Consider the following 15975-nt stretch of genomic DNA (forward strand, 5'->3'; position numbering starts at 1 on the left):
TTTCTTTCTCTCTCCCTCTCTGTGTTCCTATCTTCCTCCCTATTTCTCTTCCCTTCTTTCTTTCTCCCTCCTTCCCTTTATCCTTTTCTTTTTTCTTTCCTTCCTTTTCTTCCCTCCTTTTCTCCCTTTCTCCTTCCCCCTTTTCCCTTTCTTTCTTTCTTTCTTTCTTTCTTTCTTTCTTATCTTCCTTCCTGTGTTCTTCCTTGCTTTCTCCCCCTTCCCTCTTTTTTCCTTTCTTCTTTTCTTTTTCTCTCTTTCTTCCTGTGTTCCTCTCCCCTTCCCTTCCTTTCTTCCTCCTTTTCTTCCTTTTCTCCCTCCCTCCTTCCCTTTTCCTTTTTTTCTTCCCTTCCTTCCTTTTCTCCTTCCCTCTTTTCCCTTTCTTTCTCTCTCTCCCTCCCTCCCTCTCTTGCTTCCTGTGGTCCTCCCTTCTTCCCTTTATTCCTCTCTTTCTTCCTTTCTCCTTCTCTTCTCTCCCTTTTCCCTCTCTTCTTTTTCTCTTTCCCTAATTCCTCCTCTTTTTTCCTCCCTCCCTTCCTTTCTCCCTTCATCCCTCACTCCTTCCCTCTCTCTTTTTCCTTTTCTTTCTCCTTCCTTCCTTCCTTTCCATTTTATGCAGGCCGACTTAGATAAATATACATATCAGATATATTTCAGGTAGCTATAGATAAAATTAAGTAGGTTAATAGATGTATCGTGTACATGCAGTATATTTAAATTAGCTAAAGTTCAGTTAAATTTATGCATAACAGATATATTTCAGTTAGATATAGATAAATTTCTTCCCTGAGTTGATGAACCTGCTCACCGAAAGGTCGGCAGTTCAAATCCAGGGAGTGGGTGAGCTCCCGCTGTTAGCCCCAGCTTCTGCCAACCTAGCAGTTCGAAAACATGCAAGTTTGAGTAGATCAATAGGTACCGCTCCTGCGGCAAGGTAACAACGCTCCATACAATCATACAACCAGCTCTTTGGCTTAGAAATGGAGATGAGCACCACCCCGCAGAGTTGAACACGACTAGACGTAATGTCAAGGGGAAAGATATATCTCGCGCATCCATCCTCTTAACCCTCTTGTGTCTCTTGGGCCCCTTTCCAGAATTACCAGCTCCATTCAGGAGAGGTCAATGGTGGACTGCCGTCGGTGTCGGGCTTTTCTTCTACTTCCACCCAATTCGGGGTCTCCAGCCACACGCCGCCCATCGGAGGGACAGAGACCGCCGTGATGGGTGCGTATTCAAACTACAGCTCTCATAATCCTGGGTTAATACCTTCCCAAAAATCCCTGCAAGTATGTAAAGTTGGTCAATCATTCTTTGGGTTCATAGTGCACTCTGGATGTAGGAGAACTACAACTCCTATAAACCCCTCCAAATACTTCCACTATGTTTTGTTGGTCATGGGGGTTCTGTGTGACAAATTAGTTCCAGGTCCATCGTTGATGGAGTTCAGAGTGCTCTTAGATTGCAAGTGAACTATACATCCCAGGACCTACAACTCTTATAAATCATGGTGAATTCTCCCCAAACCTCTCTAGTATGTTCAGTTGCTGATCAATTCCTCTGTTTGCTGTGTGCCACAGAAAAGAACATGAACGGGTTATAGGAGAAGCAGTGGGTAGGGTCATGGAAATTCCACACCCATGGAGGGAGTCAGAAACACTGGGATGTATGTACAAAATGCATAAGGTTGTGGATGAACTACAACTCACATCATGCCAGGTTAACCCTCAGAAACTCCATCAGGACTGAAAGTTGGTTATGTTGGGCAAGTTTGCTCTAGATGCATCATTGGTGGTGTTCAGTATGCTCTCTGGCTGTAGGGTGAACTACAACTTCCACTGTGGTGAGTCAGTCCCCTCAAACCCCTCTAGTAGATTGAGTTAGTCCTGGGAGTTCTGTGTGCCAAGTTTGGTCCAGGTCCATCACTGGTGGAGGTCACCATTTCTCTGGTTGTGGGTGAACGGCAACTCCCAGAAAGAAAGGCCAGTCCCCGTCCCCCCCAAAACCCCTCCAGTAATCAATTTTCAGCATGTCAAGTATGCATGCCAAGTTTGGTCCAGATCCATCAGTGTTTGGCTTCACGGTGCTCTCTGGATGTAGGTGAACTACAACTCACCCAAATCAAGGTGAATTTTCCCCAAAGACCTCCAGTATTCTTTGCAGGTCATGGGGGCTCTCTGTGCCAAGTTTGGTCCAGTTACATCTTTGGTGGAGTTCAGAATGCTCATTGATTGCAGGTGAACTATAAATCCCAGTACCTACAATTCCCAAATGTCCAGGCCAATTCCCCATAAAACACACCAGTGTCAGGTATGCATACCAAGTTTGGTCCAGATCCATCATTGTTTGGGTTCCTAGTACTCTCTGGATGTAGGTAAACTACAATTCGGATAAATCCCTCCAAAAACCTCCAGTATTTTTGTTGGTCATAGGGGTTCTGTGTGCTAAGTTAGTGCCAGGTCCATTGCTGGTGTTCAGGGTGCTCTTAGATTGCAGGTGAACTATATATCCCAGTACCTACAACTCCTATAAATCATGGTGAATTCTCCCCACACATCACTAGTATGCTCAGGTGCTGTTCAATTCCTCTGTTTGCTGTGTGCCATAGAAAAGAATAAGAAAGTGTTGAGGGAGAGGAAGTGGGCAGGGTCATGCAAATTCCGCACCAATGGAGAGAGTCAGAAACACTGGGATGTCTGTGGTGGAGGAAACACATACAATCTAGGATGAAATTGACCCCATATGAAAGTCTCCACTTGGGTGGTGGGCAGAATGGTGTTTGTGGAGGACGTTGGCAGGGCTCTTGGACATGTTTACAGTGCTCTCTATAACCTGCAATGTGATTGGAGGGAGGGCCATTGGTGTCTCCTGAATAGCTATAGCTGTTTGTGGTGGCAGGAGCTTTCTTGTGTAAGTGGACACTCCAGCCACACACACACCATACATATTTTCACTTTAGTTACGTGTATAGATTGCCCCGCTTTCTTCTCTTTATTGAGACCCAAAGTGCCATTGATTGTTGCCACCTAATGTCAATGCTGCTATTATTATTATTATTATTATTATTATTATTATTATTATTATTACCCTGCTTTCTTAGGGTGAAACAGGAGCCAATCTTGGCCTCGGTGGGTCAAAGAGGGGCTGGGATTCGGGAGCAAATAGTCGTGACATGCTGGTCTCTATATATAAATAGTCGTGAAAATCCCCTCCATCGTCATCCTCCCCTCTTTTCCGCTGCAAGTAGGTTAATCCCGGAAAGGAAGGAAGGAAAGAAGGGGGGCGGAGACAGAGGACTCTGTTGACTTTGCCTTCCTTCCTTCGAGGCATCCGTTCCTGGCTTCTATTGGAAACACCTTAAAGAAATAGGGACTTTTTTGAGGGGAGGTATGTCTCAGTTGGGGTTTGGTCCCAGGGACCCCCAGGTGGCATTAAATGGCAACACACACACACTGTGTGTGTGTGTGTGCGGTAAAGATTTGCTCTTGGGGGTTGTAGAAAGCATTTCCAATCTCATGTCTGCTGAATCAGATGGTAGAAACTCATTCATAATGGTCTAAACACTCTTTTAGAGAGGAAAAGGAAGTTGCCTATTATTATTAATATTATTTTATAGAGAAATAATGATAATGATAATGATAATAATAATAATAATAATAATAATAATAATAATAATAAGCTGCACAAGTTCTGGTGGTGAAAATTTCAGAACTCTAACGAAACTCTCAAAATTTCATTATAAATAATAATAATAATAATAATAATACTTTATTTATACCCCGCTACCATCTCCCCAAGGGACTCGGTGCGGCTTACATGAGGCCGAGTCCACAATACATCAATAACAAAAGCAATAACAAAAACAATCAATACAATACAATTAATATAAATCGCATAAACAATAAACAGTAAACACACAAAGATTTAGAAACCTATGACCAGGCCAAATGTACTATTTTTATTGTAGAGAGGAAAAGCAGGATACCTATTATTATTATTGTCATCATAATTGTCATCATTATTATTCTAGAGCGAAAAAGCAGGCTACAAGTAATAATAATCATCATATTTTACATGAAAAAGCAAGCTGCAAATTATTACTTGTAGCCTGCTTTTTTGCTCTAGAATAATAATAATGACGACAATTATGATGACAATAATAGGTATCCTGCTTTTCCTCTCTACAATAAAAATAGTATAAATGATAATAATAATACTGATAATAATATGTATCCTGCTTTTCTCTCTTTGAAAACCCTATACCAGTTATATCCTACCTTGTTCATGCCCAGCGTTATTTTAGAGAGAAAAACAGGATACAAATAACAAGAATAATATATGTTATTATTATAGAGGGAACATATAATAAATGTTATTAAAAACTAACAATAAAAACTAACAATAATAATAATAAATGTTATTATTTTAGAGATAAAAAGCAGGATACCTAATAATAATAATAATAATACAGTCCTAGACGCTTGGGAAGTGTTCGACTTGTGATTTTTGATACGAAATCCAGCATATAGATATTGTTTGCTGTGACGTACTGTGCTTTTGTGTCAGTAAAATAATAATAATAACACATGTTACTATTCTAGAAAGAAAAGGCAAGATACAAATTGTTATTTTAGAAAAAGCAGGATAACAACAACAACAACAAAATAACAATAAATGTTTTTATCAGAGAGAAAAAGTAGGATACCAAATTATTATTATTATTATTATTATTATTATTATTATTATTATAGAGAAAGCTGGATACAAATTATTATTATTATTATTATTATTAACTTGCTTGGATCCCTGGCATTGCCTGGGTTATTTGAAAAAGTCAATTTTTCAATTCTACAAAATGCATAAGGTTGTGGGTGAACTACAACTCACATCATGCCAGGTTCACCCCGAGAAACTCTCATCAGTATTTAAAGTTTGTTATGTTTGGCACGTTTGCTCTACATGCATCATGGGTGGTGTTCAGTATGCTCTGGCTGAAGAGTAAACTACAACTCCCCTCACATCCCTCTAGTTGGTTGAGCCAGTCATGGGGGCTCTGTGCGCCAAGTTTAGTCCATATCCATCGGTGTTTGGTTTCACAGTGTTCTCTGTATGTAGGTAAAATACAACTCCCGCAAATCAAGGTGATTCACCCCTAAAGACCTCCAGCATTTTTTTGCTGGTCATGGATGCTCTGTGTGCCAAGTTTGGTCCAATTCCATCTTTGATGGAGTTCAGAGTGCTCATTGATTGCAGGTGAACTACAAATCCCAGTACCTATAACAGGTATAAATCATAGTGAATTCCCCCCCAAATACTGAATTGACCAGTATTTTTCTTAGGTCATGGGGCTTCTGTGTGCCAAAAGTGGTCCCCGTCCATTGTCAGTGGGGGTCACAATGCTCTGACTTGATGCAGGGTGAACTACAACTTCCATCATGTGGAGCCAATCCCCCAAACTCCTGCAGTATGTTTAGTTGCTGATCAGTTCTGCTCTGTTTGTTGTGCAGAGTTGAAAAGAGTAGGAAAGGGTTATAGCTGTTTGTGGAAGTGGGAGCCTGTCTGTGGAAGTTGGCACCCCTGCCATATACACACACATATATTTTTCACTTTTATTGTGTGTATAAATAGATTACTTTAGGGAGGAAAAGCAGGGTTCAGATAATAACAGTTATTATTAATATAATTTGATTCATAACAAGATTCGTACACAGCAAACAAGATCACTCTGCTGGTTTTTGTATTGGATCGCACGTTGGACACTTCCCAATTGTCTAGGATTATGTGATGTATCAGCGAATAATGTGTGCAGATTCGAGTAGGGTGGCCTTTTGCAGCTGAAATGATAATTTTGTCAGTGCCAGTATTTTTAAGTGCAGGCCAAGGTCTTTAGGCACTGCACCCAGTGTGCCAATCACCACATTATTATTATTATTATTATTATTATTATTATTATTATTATTATTATAGAATCATTGAATCAAAGAGTTGGAAGAGACCTCATGGGCCATCCAGTCCAACCCCCTGCCAAAAAGCAGGAATATTGCATTCAAATCACCCCTGACAGATGGCCATCCAGCCTCTGTTTAAAAGCTTCCAAAGAAGGAGCCCCCATCACACTCCGGGGCAGAGAGTTCCACTGCTGAACGGCTCTCACAGTCAGGAAGTTCTTCCTCATGTTCAGATGGAATCTCCTTTCTTGTAGTAGTAGTAGTACTAGTAGTAGTATTAGTCCACTTTTTCTCCCTTAAATGAAAAGAGGCGCAAAGCAGCTCATGGTAAAAACCAATACAGTGCAATTTAAAAACAGAAAAACATTAAAATTAGAAATAGACATGAACATGATTCAAAACCAACAGCATTCCAACCGGGATGCCTCTCCACTGATGTCGTTTGCCATGACTTGAATGTGATGCTATGGAGTCCTGGGAATTATAGCTCTCTTTCTTTCCATGAACCTGCTAATGTCTACGAGGCTGGGTGATCTGGCCACCTGTTCGGATGGTTTTGATGGTGTCCTCCTTTACGGCAGAAGGGGATGGACAGGATGGCCTTTGGGGGTCCCTTCCAACTCTCTGATCTTGCCTTCTTCTCCTCCAGGTAACCGTGCAACTTCGGCCGGCAGTTCAGGGGATGCCCTCGGAAAAGCCTTGGCTTCGGTAAGATTGATATACTACAATACTATGAGAGGTGTCATTAATTGAGTGTCCCCCCTTTCCCTCTGTTAATGACACTTTCCACGTTTTTTAGATCTACTCCCCAGATCACTCCAGCAATAACTTCTCTTCAAACCCATCCACACCGGTGGGCTCCCCTCAGGGAATCACAGGTAAGGCTTCATAATGATAATCTGTATAAATAAAAATGTAATGTTCGTTTGTGGGATTGACATAACTCAAAAACCACTGGATGAACTGACATCAAATTTGGACATAATACACCTATCAGGTCAACAAGTGACCATCACTCATAAAACACTGGAAAACAGCAGAAGAGACTTAAAAAGCAAAAAAATTACAACGCATGCGGCGAACCACATATATACACATACACACACACAAGACACATATACACAAACTGGGCCACAGCAACGCATGGCAGGGGGTGGCTAATAATGATAATAATGCTCTGGCCAATCCTTAGGGTCATGCCAAGACTATTTAGGTTCCTCTTCCTAATATTAATGGCAGAAACATACAGGAAGAGTTGAGATTTGTGAGATATTGGTGCCATCTAGTGTTGAGTGGAGGGGTTGCACCCGGTCCAATTATTTCCTTGCACTTCCTTCCTTAGCGGTGGACTAAATGCATGATAACCCTCAAAGAATGGAGGGCTGAGTTAATATGCCAGAATCTTCATGGCATCTTATATTATTAGGTTCTTGTGGGTTTTTTCAGGCTATAGAGCCATGTTCTGAACACAAGAACCTAGTGATTCCAGCCATGAAAGCCTTCGACAATACATCTTATATTATCTTCCTATAGAATTTACCATAAATGTCTTTTATGTATTTCCCCAATAATGCTGAATTCCAGGACATTATTTGAAATCCGCTTCATTTCTAGGAGGTGATTTGAAGTGTTCAATATATCACTCATATATTGTAATATAATATCAATCGTATATCATTGATAATATGTTATTGGTATTATAATATAGTATTGATATTATATTGTGTTGTATGTTATAGTATATAATAATATGTTATTATATATAATATCAATAATATAATATTAATGAAATATTATAGCAAGGTTTCTCAACCTGTGGGTCCCCAGGTGTTTTGGCCTACAACTCCCAGAAATTCCAGCCAGTTTACCAGCTGTTAGGATTTCTGGGAGCTGAAGGCCAAAACATCTGGGGATCCACAAGTTGAGATCCACTGTATTATAGTATACAGACTCTGGAACTCTCTCCCTCTGGAGGCCAGAACTGCCCCATCCATCCTAACATTTAGGAAACGGGTGAAGACGTGGCTGTGGAGTCAGGCCTTCGATGAATGAGACAACACCATAGGACCCTGGATGGAAGTTGATGTAGATCCATCTTAATAGGACGACTGACCACTGTAGTTTTATATATAGTGTTTTTAAAGTTGTTTTTGTAATTTGTGATATATGATATTTTAATGAGTGTATATGTTTTTTATGGCTGGAAACCGGGCTGAGTCCCTCAATGAGGTTGAGAAGCTCAGTATAGAAAACTGTGAAATAAATAAATAAATAAATAAATAATGTAATATCAATAATATGTTCTAGTATGCAATAAAATATCAACAATATTTTATTGCATCTATATTATATTATTTTATAACATATTATTGATATATTATATTATATTATTGATATTATAGTATATATCAAGGGTCCTCCAAGGTCATTTACCCGGCCCCCGCTCAGGGTCAACCTAAGTCTGTAACGACTTGAAAGTACACAACAACAACAACAATCCTATCTCATCAGCCGAAAGCAGGCCCACACTTCCCATTGAACCCATTGAAATATTAATAAATTTATATTTGTTAAAATTGTTCTTCATTTTAATTATTGTATTGTTTTTAAGCGGTTTTTGCACTACAAATAAGATATGTGTAGTGTGCAAAGAAATTCATGCATTTTTTTTTTTCAAATTATAATCCGGCCCTCTGTTTAAAAAGTTTGAGGACTCCTGGTATATATTATATCTATCTATATTATATATTATATCTATCTATAAAAAAGGCTCTTTGTTTTTAGGACAAAGTAAACAACAAAACCACTGGACTAAATGTCACCAAATTTGGCCACAAAACACATACTAATCCAGTCTATGTCTTTCAATAAAGAAAAACCTTTAAAAATCAGCAGAAATAACTTTAACACCACCCCCCCCCCAAACCATGTGCAAATGCCCCCCCCCCCCCCCCCCCATGCACCGAGAAGAAAAACACATCAGTAAAGAATAACTCCAGAGGCCCACTGGGATCGGATTCAACTACATTTCCCAGAGGACCATGCGGGCGTGCTGGAGAGAGAGAGCTGCACACACAGGCTAACCCGCCTTTTTGTTGACATAGGCGTGGTGGATGGGGTTTGCTGCCGGCAGCCGTTGAGAGCCGCTCAAGAGCCTGGCTTCTTCCTGCCTGCGGGAAATCTTTATAGGGAGGTGTTCCCTAGGCCAGATTGTTTCATGTCTGGAATTCCTGTTTTCGGAGGGCCACAGCAAAGCGTAGCCAGGATACAGCTAGTTATAATATATAATACAATATCAATAATGTAATGTAATATCAATAATATATTATCATTGAATAACTAGAGCAAAACATAAACAAAGTGTTGAGACAATCTCTGTTACCTGAGTCACAACACAAAGTTTTGGCAGTTTAATAAACTTTTCCCATGTTTTGATGATAGAACCAATTAGGAAATGATGTTTATAACCCAGGAACAAAAATCCTGTTACATGCAAGACCCAGTGTGTCTGTTCTGGTTTTCCCGTCTGGATTGGTGTTCCGTACGAGGAAAGAGGTGTCATCAAAATGGGATTTGAACCCAAAGCTCCCTCTTTCTCTCTTTTCCCAGGTTCTTCGCAGTGGCCCCGGGCGGCTGGGCAGGGTGCCTTGTCCCCGAGTTACGAAGGGACCCTCCACACATTGGTAAGTCCCCCTCCTCTAGTTCTCTGCTTGTTGTTTCCAGAATACAGAGTGTAGACGACTTCTTGTGTGTATGTCCACCTTGGATGCTGCTGTGGAGTTTTAGTGCAGAACAAAAGCATAAAGTCATTAATTTATTTACAGTATTTATATTCTGCCCCTCTCACCCCAAAGAGGACTCAGGGCGGATCACAGAACACATATACTGCAAACATTCAATGCCGTTATACACTGACAAGACAGGCAACTGTACTTAGATAGGGGTATACATAGGCTTTCCCATCTTCGGCATCTTGGAGGCTGTGCTCAGTTCTGGCCACGGGGGGGGGGGGGGGGGGGGGGGCTGCTGTCACTCCACTTTCCCTGCCAAAGAGCTTTCTTTGTAAACTTCCACCTTTGATCGAATCACAGGCATTTTTCTGGCATTTCCTTTCGGGTGCCTTAAATACCTTCCCACTTAAAGCAGTACTTATTTATCTGCTTCGAACTGTCAACTTTTCGATTGGCAAGATTTTACTGCAGCTGGCAGTTAACCTGCTATACTTAAGCCTGGCCCTAGAGTCATAGAATCCAAGAGTTGGAAGGGACCCCCCGAAGGCCACCCAGTCCGACACCATTCTGCCATGCAGAAAGACAAACCCAATCCTTCCTGACAGATCGCCACCCAGCCCCATAGACATTAGCAGGTTTGTGGAAAGAAATAGGGTTGTAGAGTCCCAGAGTTGGAAAAGACCTCCCTCCCCCCCCCCCCAAAAAAACCCCCCTCCTCTGTCATAAAGGAAAACACCATCAGATCCCTCATGACAGGTGGCCATCTGGCCTCATAGATATTAGCAGGTTAATCGTAGTATAATTTATATACTCAGGGCGGATTACAAAACACATATATGGCAAACATTCAGTGCCATTATACAATTAACAAAGACAGACAGTACATAAACAGAGGTATAGGCTTTCCCCATCCTTTTCCCTCTCTGGCATCTGGAGGCTGTGCTCAACTCCAGCTACAGGGAGGTGCTGTCGTTCCATCTTCCATTCCGAGGAGCTTTTGTTGTCCATAGACAACCTCCAGATCAAATAGCCAGGATATCATTATGGACACTTTTTCTTACCTCCCTGCTTTAAAGCAGTACCTATTTATCTAGCCACATTACTGTTTTCAATCTGCTAGGTGAGCAGAAGCTGGGCTGACGGACAGGAGCTCACCCCAACCCGGGCTGGAAGGAAAAGGTTGGACTGGATGGCCTTTTGGCGTCTCTTCCAACCCTAGGATTCTATGGCCCAGAGGCCAACGCGTGGAAGATGGTGGAATATTCTCTTTCCCTCTCTTTTTGTGACAGCAAAACAAGATGGAGGACCACCTGGACGAGGCCATCCACGTGCTGCGGAGCCACGCCGTGGGCCAAGGGAACAACCGCGAGATCCACGACCTGCTGGCCTCTGCCTCGGCGCACAGCACTTCGGTCGGGAGCCTCAGCCAGTCCTTCCCTTCGGCCTCTGTTCTGCCCCTTGCCGGCCGGCACTCGAACCTGGTATGATGGGGCAGGGCGGGATCAGACTTATTGTGACCACATATGGCCCTATTTCTCCATGAAGCTGTGAATGACTTGTGCGGCTGGGTGGCTGTCTGTCGGGCCCTCCTTCCCCCAGAGCAAAAAGCCAAGCAGGAGAAAGAGAGGCTGGTGGCCAATAACGCCCACGAGCGCCTGTGCATCTGTGACATCAACAAGACCTTTAATGAGCTCGTGCGCATGTGCCAGCTGCACAAGTTCTGGTGGTGAAAATTTCAGAACTCTAACAAAACTCTCAAAATTTAATTATAAATAATAATAATAATAATAAAACTTTATTTATACCCCGCTACCATATCCCCAAGGGACTCGGTGCGGCTTACATGAGGCCGAGCCCACAATACAAGAAATACAAGCAATAACAAGTACAATACAAAGCAGTTAAAATGGCAGTTCCTCATTGGTGATGTCATAAAAATCACCAATAATGAAATAATAATTAAATTTTGAAAGTTTTGTTAGAGTTCTGAAATTTTCACCACCAGAACTTTCGTTTTGTAAGTACTTTAGGACCATTTAGAACCATGGATTGCCCAGGCCTAGCAAAAAACCGCAGACCAGACTGATAATCCTACACCAGGCCCTCTCGGTCAATCTCAATTGTCATGGGGATTCTTCAAGTTAGTCCTTCATTGGTGGAGTACAGAGTGCTCTTAGATTGCAGGTGAACTATACATCCCAGTACCTACAACTCCAAAATGTCCAGGCCAATTTCCCTCAAATTCATGCAAATTCCACACCAGTGGAGAGAGCCAGAAACACTGGGGTGCCTGCGGTGGAGGAAACACATAAAATCAAGGATGAAATTGTCCCAAATGAAAGCATTCATTGGGTGGTGGGCAGTATAGTGTTTGTGGCGGACATGTACATGTTCATGGCACTCACTATAACCTGCAGTGTCATTGGAGGGAGGGGCATTTATGTCTCCTGAGTAGTAAAGTCCATCCATCCCATGGAGCCGCCTTCCAAGCACTTTCCTTTTCTCATTGCAGGTTGGAGGTGGCCACCCGGACGATGCCCTCCCGAACAACTCCAGCCTTCTCCACAACCACGTTGCGCTCCCTGCCCAGGCGGGTTCACTCCCAGACCTCAGTCGAGGCCAGTCTTCGGACGCCTTCAGCGGTAAGCTTTGTTCAGCTGAGGCCTGACCATATTGCCCGCCTTGGTAGCAAAATTGGAATCCAGAGCCCTCTGTGAAGAAAGTCCGACAACATACTGTGTATAGAATGACCTGTGGGCTCTAAGGCATACCCAAATTGTAAAGGAAAGTTTCTAGAGAAGGTGGTGGCCTCACATCTTCAAGGGTTCTTGGATGAAACCATTTATCTGGATCCATCTCAGTCTGGAAGAACTTCCTCACTGTGACCATGGGACAGATATGGCATTAATCGTCTTGGTGGATGATCTACAAAGAGAGCTAGACAGGGATAGTATGTCAATGCTTGTTCTCCTGGACCTCTCAGCAGCTTTCAATACCATCGGCCATGGTATCACTATAACCTGCAATTAGTGTCTCCTGGGTGTTTGGGTGTTTGTTTGTTTGTTTGTTTGTTTGTTTACGACATTTCTACCCTGCCTTTCTCACCCTGGAGGGGACTCAAGGCAGCAACAATCTAATGCCTCAAAGCACAATGTAACCTGAAATAAATATTAAAATATAATGTAAAAGTATGTTAAAACAATGGAAAACAATACATTAAGAGTTAAACACGTAATCCGGGCCGTTCCGATGGTCATTGTCCCAAGTCCATCAAATGCACAAGTTCTCTAAAGGCTTCATCACAAAGCCACGTTTTCAGAAGGGAAGGAGCTGATCTAACATCGTTGGGGAGGGAGCTCCACAGTCGAGGGGCCACCACTGAGAAGGCCCTGGCTCTCGTCTCTGCCAATCATGCCTGCGAAGGAGGCGGGACAGAGAGCAGCGCCTCCCCAGATGATCTCAAACTTTTCAGTTGTTCATAGAGGGAGATACATTGGGACAGATAAGCTGGGCCAGAACCTTTTAGAGCTTTATAGCCTAAAGCCTATATAAGTAGTGGGAGCTATAGCTGTTTGTGGAAGTGGGAGCTCGTATATGGGTGGGAGCTATAACTATTTTTGAAGCCAGGAGCTTGTCTGTGTAAGTGGACGCCCCAGCCACATACATATTAACTCTTTTATTATGTGTAGATTATTATTATTATTATTATTTCAAAGGCTGGATGGCCATCTGTTGGGGATGATTTGACTGTACTGCATGGCAGAATAAAGGGGGTTGGACTCGATAGCCCCTGGGTTCTTCCACTGAAATACTGTTAAATTTTAGATATTGTATTGTATTGTTCTTTCTTTCCTTTTTATTTTTTTATTTTACTAGCCGTCGTCTGCCACGCGTTGCTGTGGCCCAGTCTGTGTATATGTGTTTTGTGTGTGTATATATGTATGTGTGTATATATATGTGTGTATATGTGGTTTTTGGGCATAAGTTGTAATGTATTTTTTTAATTTTTTGGCTTTTTAAGTCTCTTCCGCTGTGTTTTTCAGTGTTTTTATGAGTGATGGTCACTTGTTGGCCGGCCCGGTCCATGCCTGATGTATATACATTATAATGTCAACTAGTTTCAGGGAGGCTATAGTTGAGCCATAGCCTGTCGAACAGTGTAAATTTTACCCCAGGTCCTTGCAAAGTTTGGACTAAAAGCCAGAGTGAATCCCCCCACCCACCCGGTAGTAACTCATGCTTCCCTTTGAAGGTCTGACGGCCGGTCTGGGCCGGGCCAGCGTCTCGTCGGGCACCAGTGAGATCAAGCGGGAAGACAAGGAGGACGACGAGAACACGTCAGTGGCAGACAACTCGGAGGAAGAGAAGAAGGAGCTGAAAGGCTCGCGCAACCGAACCAGGTGCTCAGTGAACAGGTCTCCGCTGTTTATCTCTCTCCCCAAAGCATAACGTAGGGCAGCCCCCCCCCCCCCCCGGGTCCAAACCATAGATATTAGTAGGATTGCCCCTCATTTCTCTCAGACTAGAATGAAAGAGGACCGGCCTGTTGCAAGCTCCCTTCGTCCTTACACCATATTTTATGTATGTATGTATATATGTATTTACAGTATTTATATTCCACCCTTCTCATTCAATGCCGTTAGATATACAAGACAGACAGACAGATAGAGATATTAAGTTGGCTTCGACATCCTGGAAGTTATGCTCAATTCCGGCCACAGGGGGGTGCTTCATTCTCTGTGACTACAAACCTTTTCCTCATATTCTGGTGACCCCCAAACATAAAATTATTTTCATTGCTACTTCATAACTGTAATTTTGCTACTGTTATGAATTGTAATGTAAATATCTGATATGCAGGCTATATTTTCATTCATTGGACAAAATTTGGCACAAATACCCCATATGCCCAAATTTGAGTATTTCTGGGGTTGGGGGGGATTGATTTTGTTATTTGGGAATTGTGTTTGCTGAGATTTCCATAGGTGAACTTCCATAGTTAACCTATAATCAAAGAGCATTCTGAACTCCACCAATGATAGGATTGAACCAAACTTGGCACACAGAATTCCCATGACCAACAGAAAATTACTGGAAGGGTTTGGTGGGCATTGACCTTGAGGTTGAGAGTTGTAGTTCACCTACATCCAAAGAGCCCTGTGGATATGGACCAAACTTGGCACAAATACTCAATATGCCCAACTGGTGGAGTTTGGAGAAAATAGACCTTGACATTTAGGAGTTGTAATTCCTGGGATATATAGTTCACTTACAATCAAAGAGCATTCTGAAGCTCACCAACAATAGAATTGGGCCAAACTTCCCACACAGAACCCCCATGACCAATAGAAAATACTGTGTTTTCTGATGGTCTTCGGCAAGCCCTCTGACACCCCCCCTCGCGACCCCCACAGGGGTCCCAACTCCCAGGTTGAGAAATGCTGAGATATTTACATTACAAGTCATAACAGTCGCAAAATTACAGTTATGAAGTAGCAATGGAAATAATTTTATGGTTGAGGGTCACTACAATGTGAGGAACTATATTAAGGGGTCTTGAGGGTTGAGAAACACTGGATTAGTCAGTGTTTTGGGGTAGAGATTAGTTATGGTATGTTTCCATCCTTTGTTGAAAAATTGTTCTGCATTGTGTGATATGTATTGCTGGTTTTAATCCCCCCCTCCTCCCCTCCGCATGTTAATAATTGTGACGATGTTGCGGTGCCGAGGTGTGGAAAATGAGAAAGATGTCCTCCCCCCCCCCCCCCCAAACCACCCACCTCATCACCCACCTCCCTCTTCTCCTTGTCTCATTCTTGTGTTTCAAACGCTCAGTCAAGACGAGGATGAGGACGATGACCTCCTTCCCCCAGAGCAAAAAGCCGAGCGGGAGAAAGAGAGGCGGGTGGCCAATAACGCCCGCGAGCGCCTGCGGGTCCGCGACATCAACGAGGCCTTTAAGGAGCTCGGGCGCATGTGCCAGCTGCACCTTAACAGCGAAAAACCGCAGACCAAACTGCTAATCCTACACCAGGCCGTCTCGGTCATTCTCAATCTGGAACAACAAGTCCGAGGTTAGTGGAGGACGTCCGACGGGGTGAGGTTTTTTTCGGAACGGCATGGGGGCTGTCTGTCTTGTCCTTCCAACCCCTCTGCCGCCAACTCCAATGCCAATGCCGGGAACCGCCATGCCGTCCGGCCCCGGCGTGTCTCCGTGCTTGCTGCTGCTTCCTTGGATTCTCGATTCTCGCATCCTGTGTGTTTTCTGTTTTGTTTTGCTTGTGTGTGGTTTGTTTTGT

At 42.9% G+C, this 15975-nt stretch overlaps 1 protein-coding gene across 9 annotated transcripts in view; it reads left to right on the forward strand.

Moving 5' to 3' along the window:
• Positions 1-15975, forward strand: part of TCF3 (transcription factor 3) — a 90806-nt gene that overhangs the window by 55485 nt on the left and 19346 nt on the right. For 3 of the 9 annotated variants that reach the window (XM_060785034.2, XM_060785035.2, XM_060785037.2), the window contains exons 11-18: positions 1095-1224; positions 6595-6653; positions 6745-6823; positions 9555-9628; positions 10966-11157; positions 12189-12318; positions 13929-14091; positions 15512-15750. In XM_060785034.2, coding sequence (XP_060641017.1) covers positions 1095-1224; positions 6595-6653; positions 6745-6823; positions 9555-9628; positions 10966-11157; positions 12189-12318; positions 13929-14091; positions 15512-15750 — 1066 coding nt within the window. The remainder of the gene's footprint in view (positions 1-1094; positions 1225-6594; positions 6654-6744; positions 6824-9554; positions 9629-10965; positions 11158-12188; positions 12319-13928; positions 14092-15511; positions 15751-15975) is intronic. The other 6 variants (XM_060785040.2, XM_060785041.2, XM_060785043.2 and 3 more) reach the window with 3 other exon arrangements.

The sequence above is a fragment of the Anolis sagrei genome, chromosome X (genome assembly GCF_037176765.1).
Source record: "Anolis sagrei isolate rAnoSag1 chromosome X, rAnoSag1.mat, whole genome shotgun sequence".
Classification (NCBI taxonomy): Eukaryota; Metazoa; Chordata; class Lepidosauria; order Squamata; family Dactyloidae; genus Anolis; species Anolis sagrei.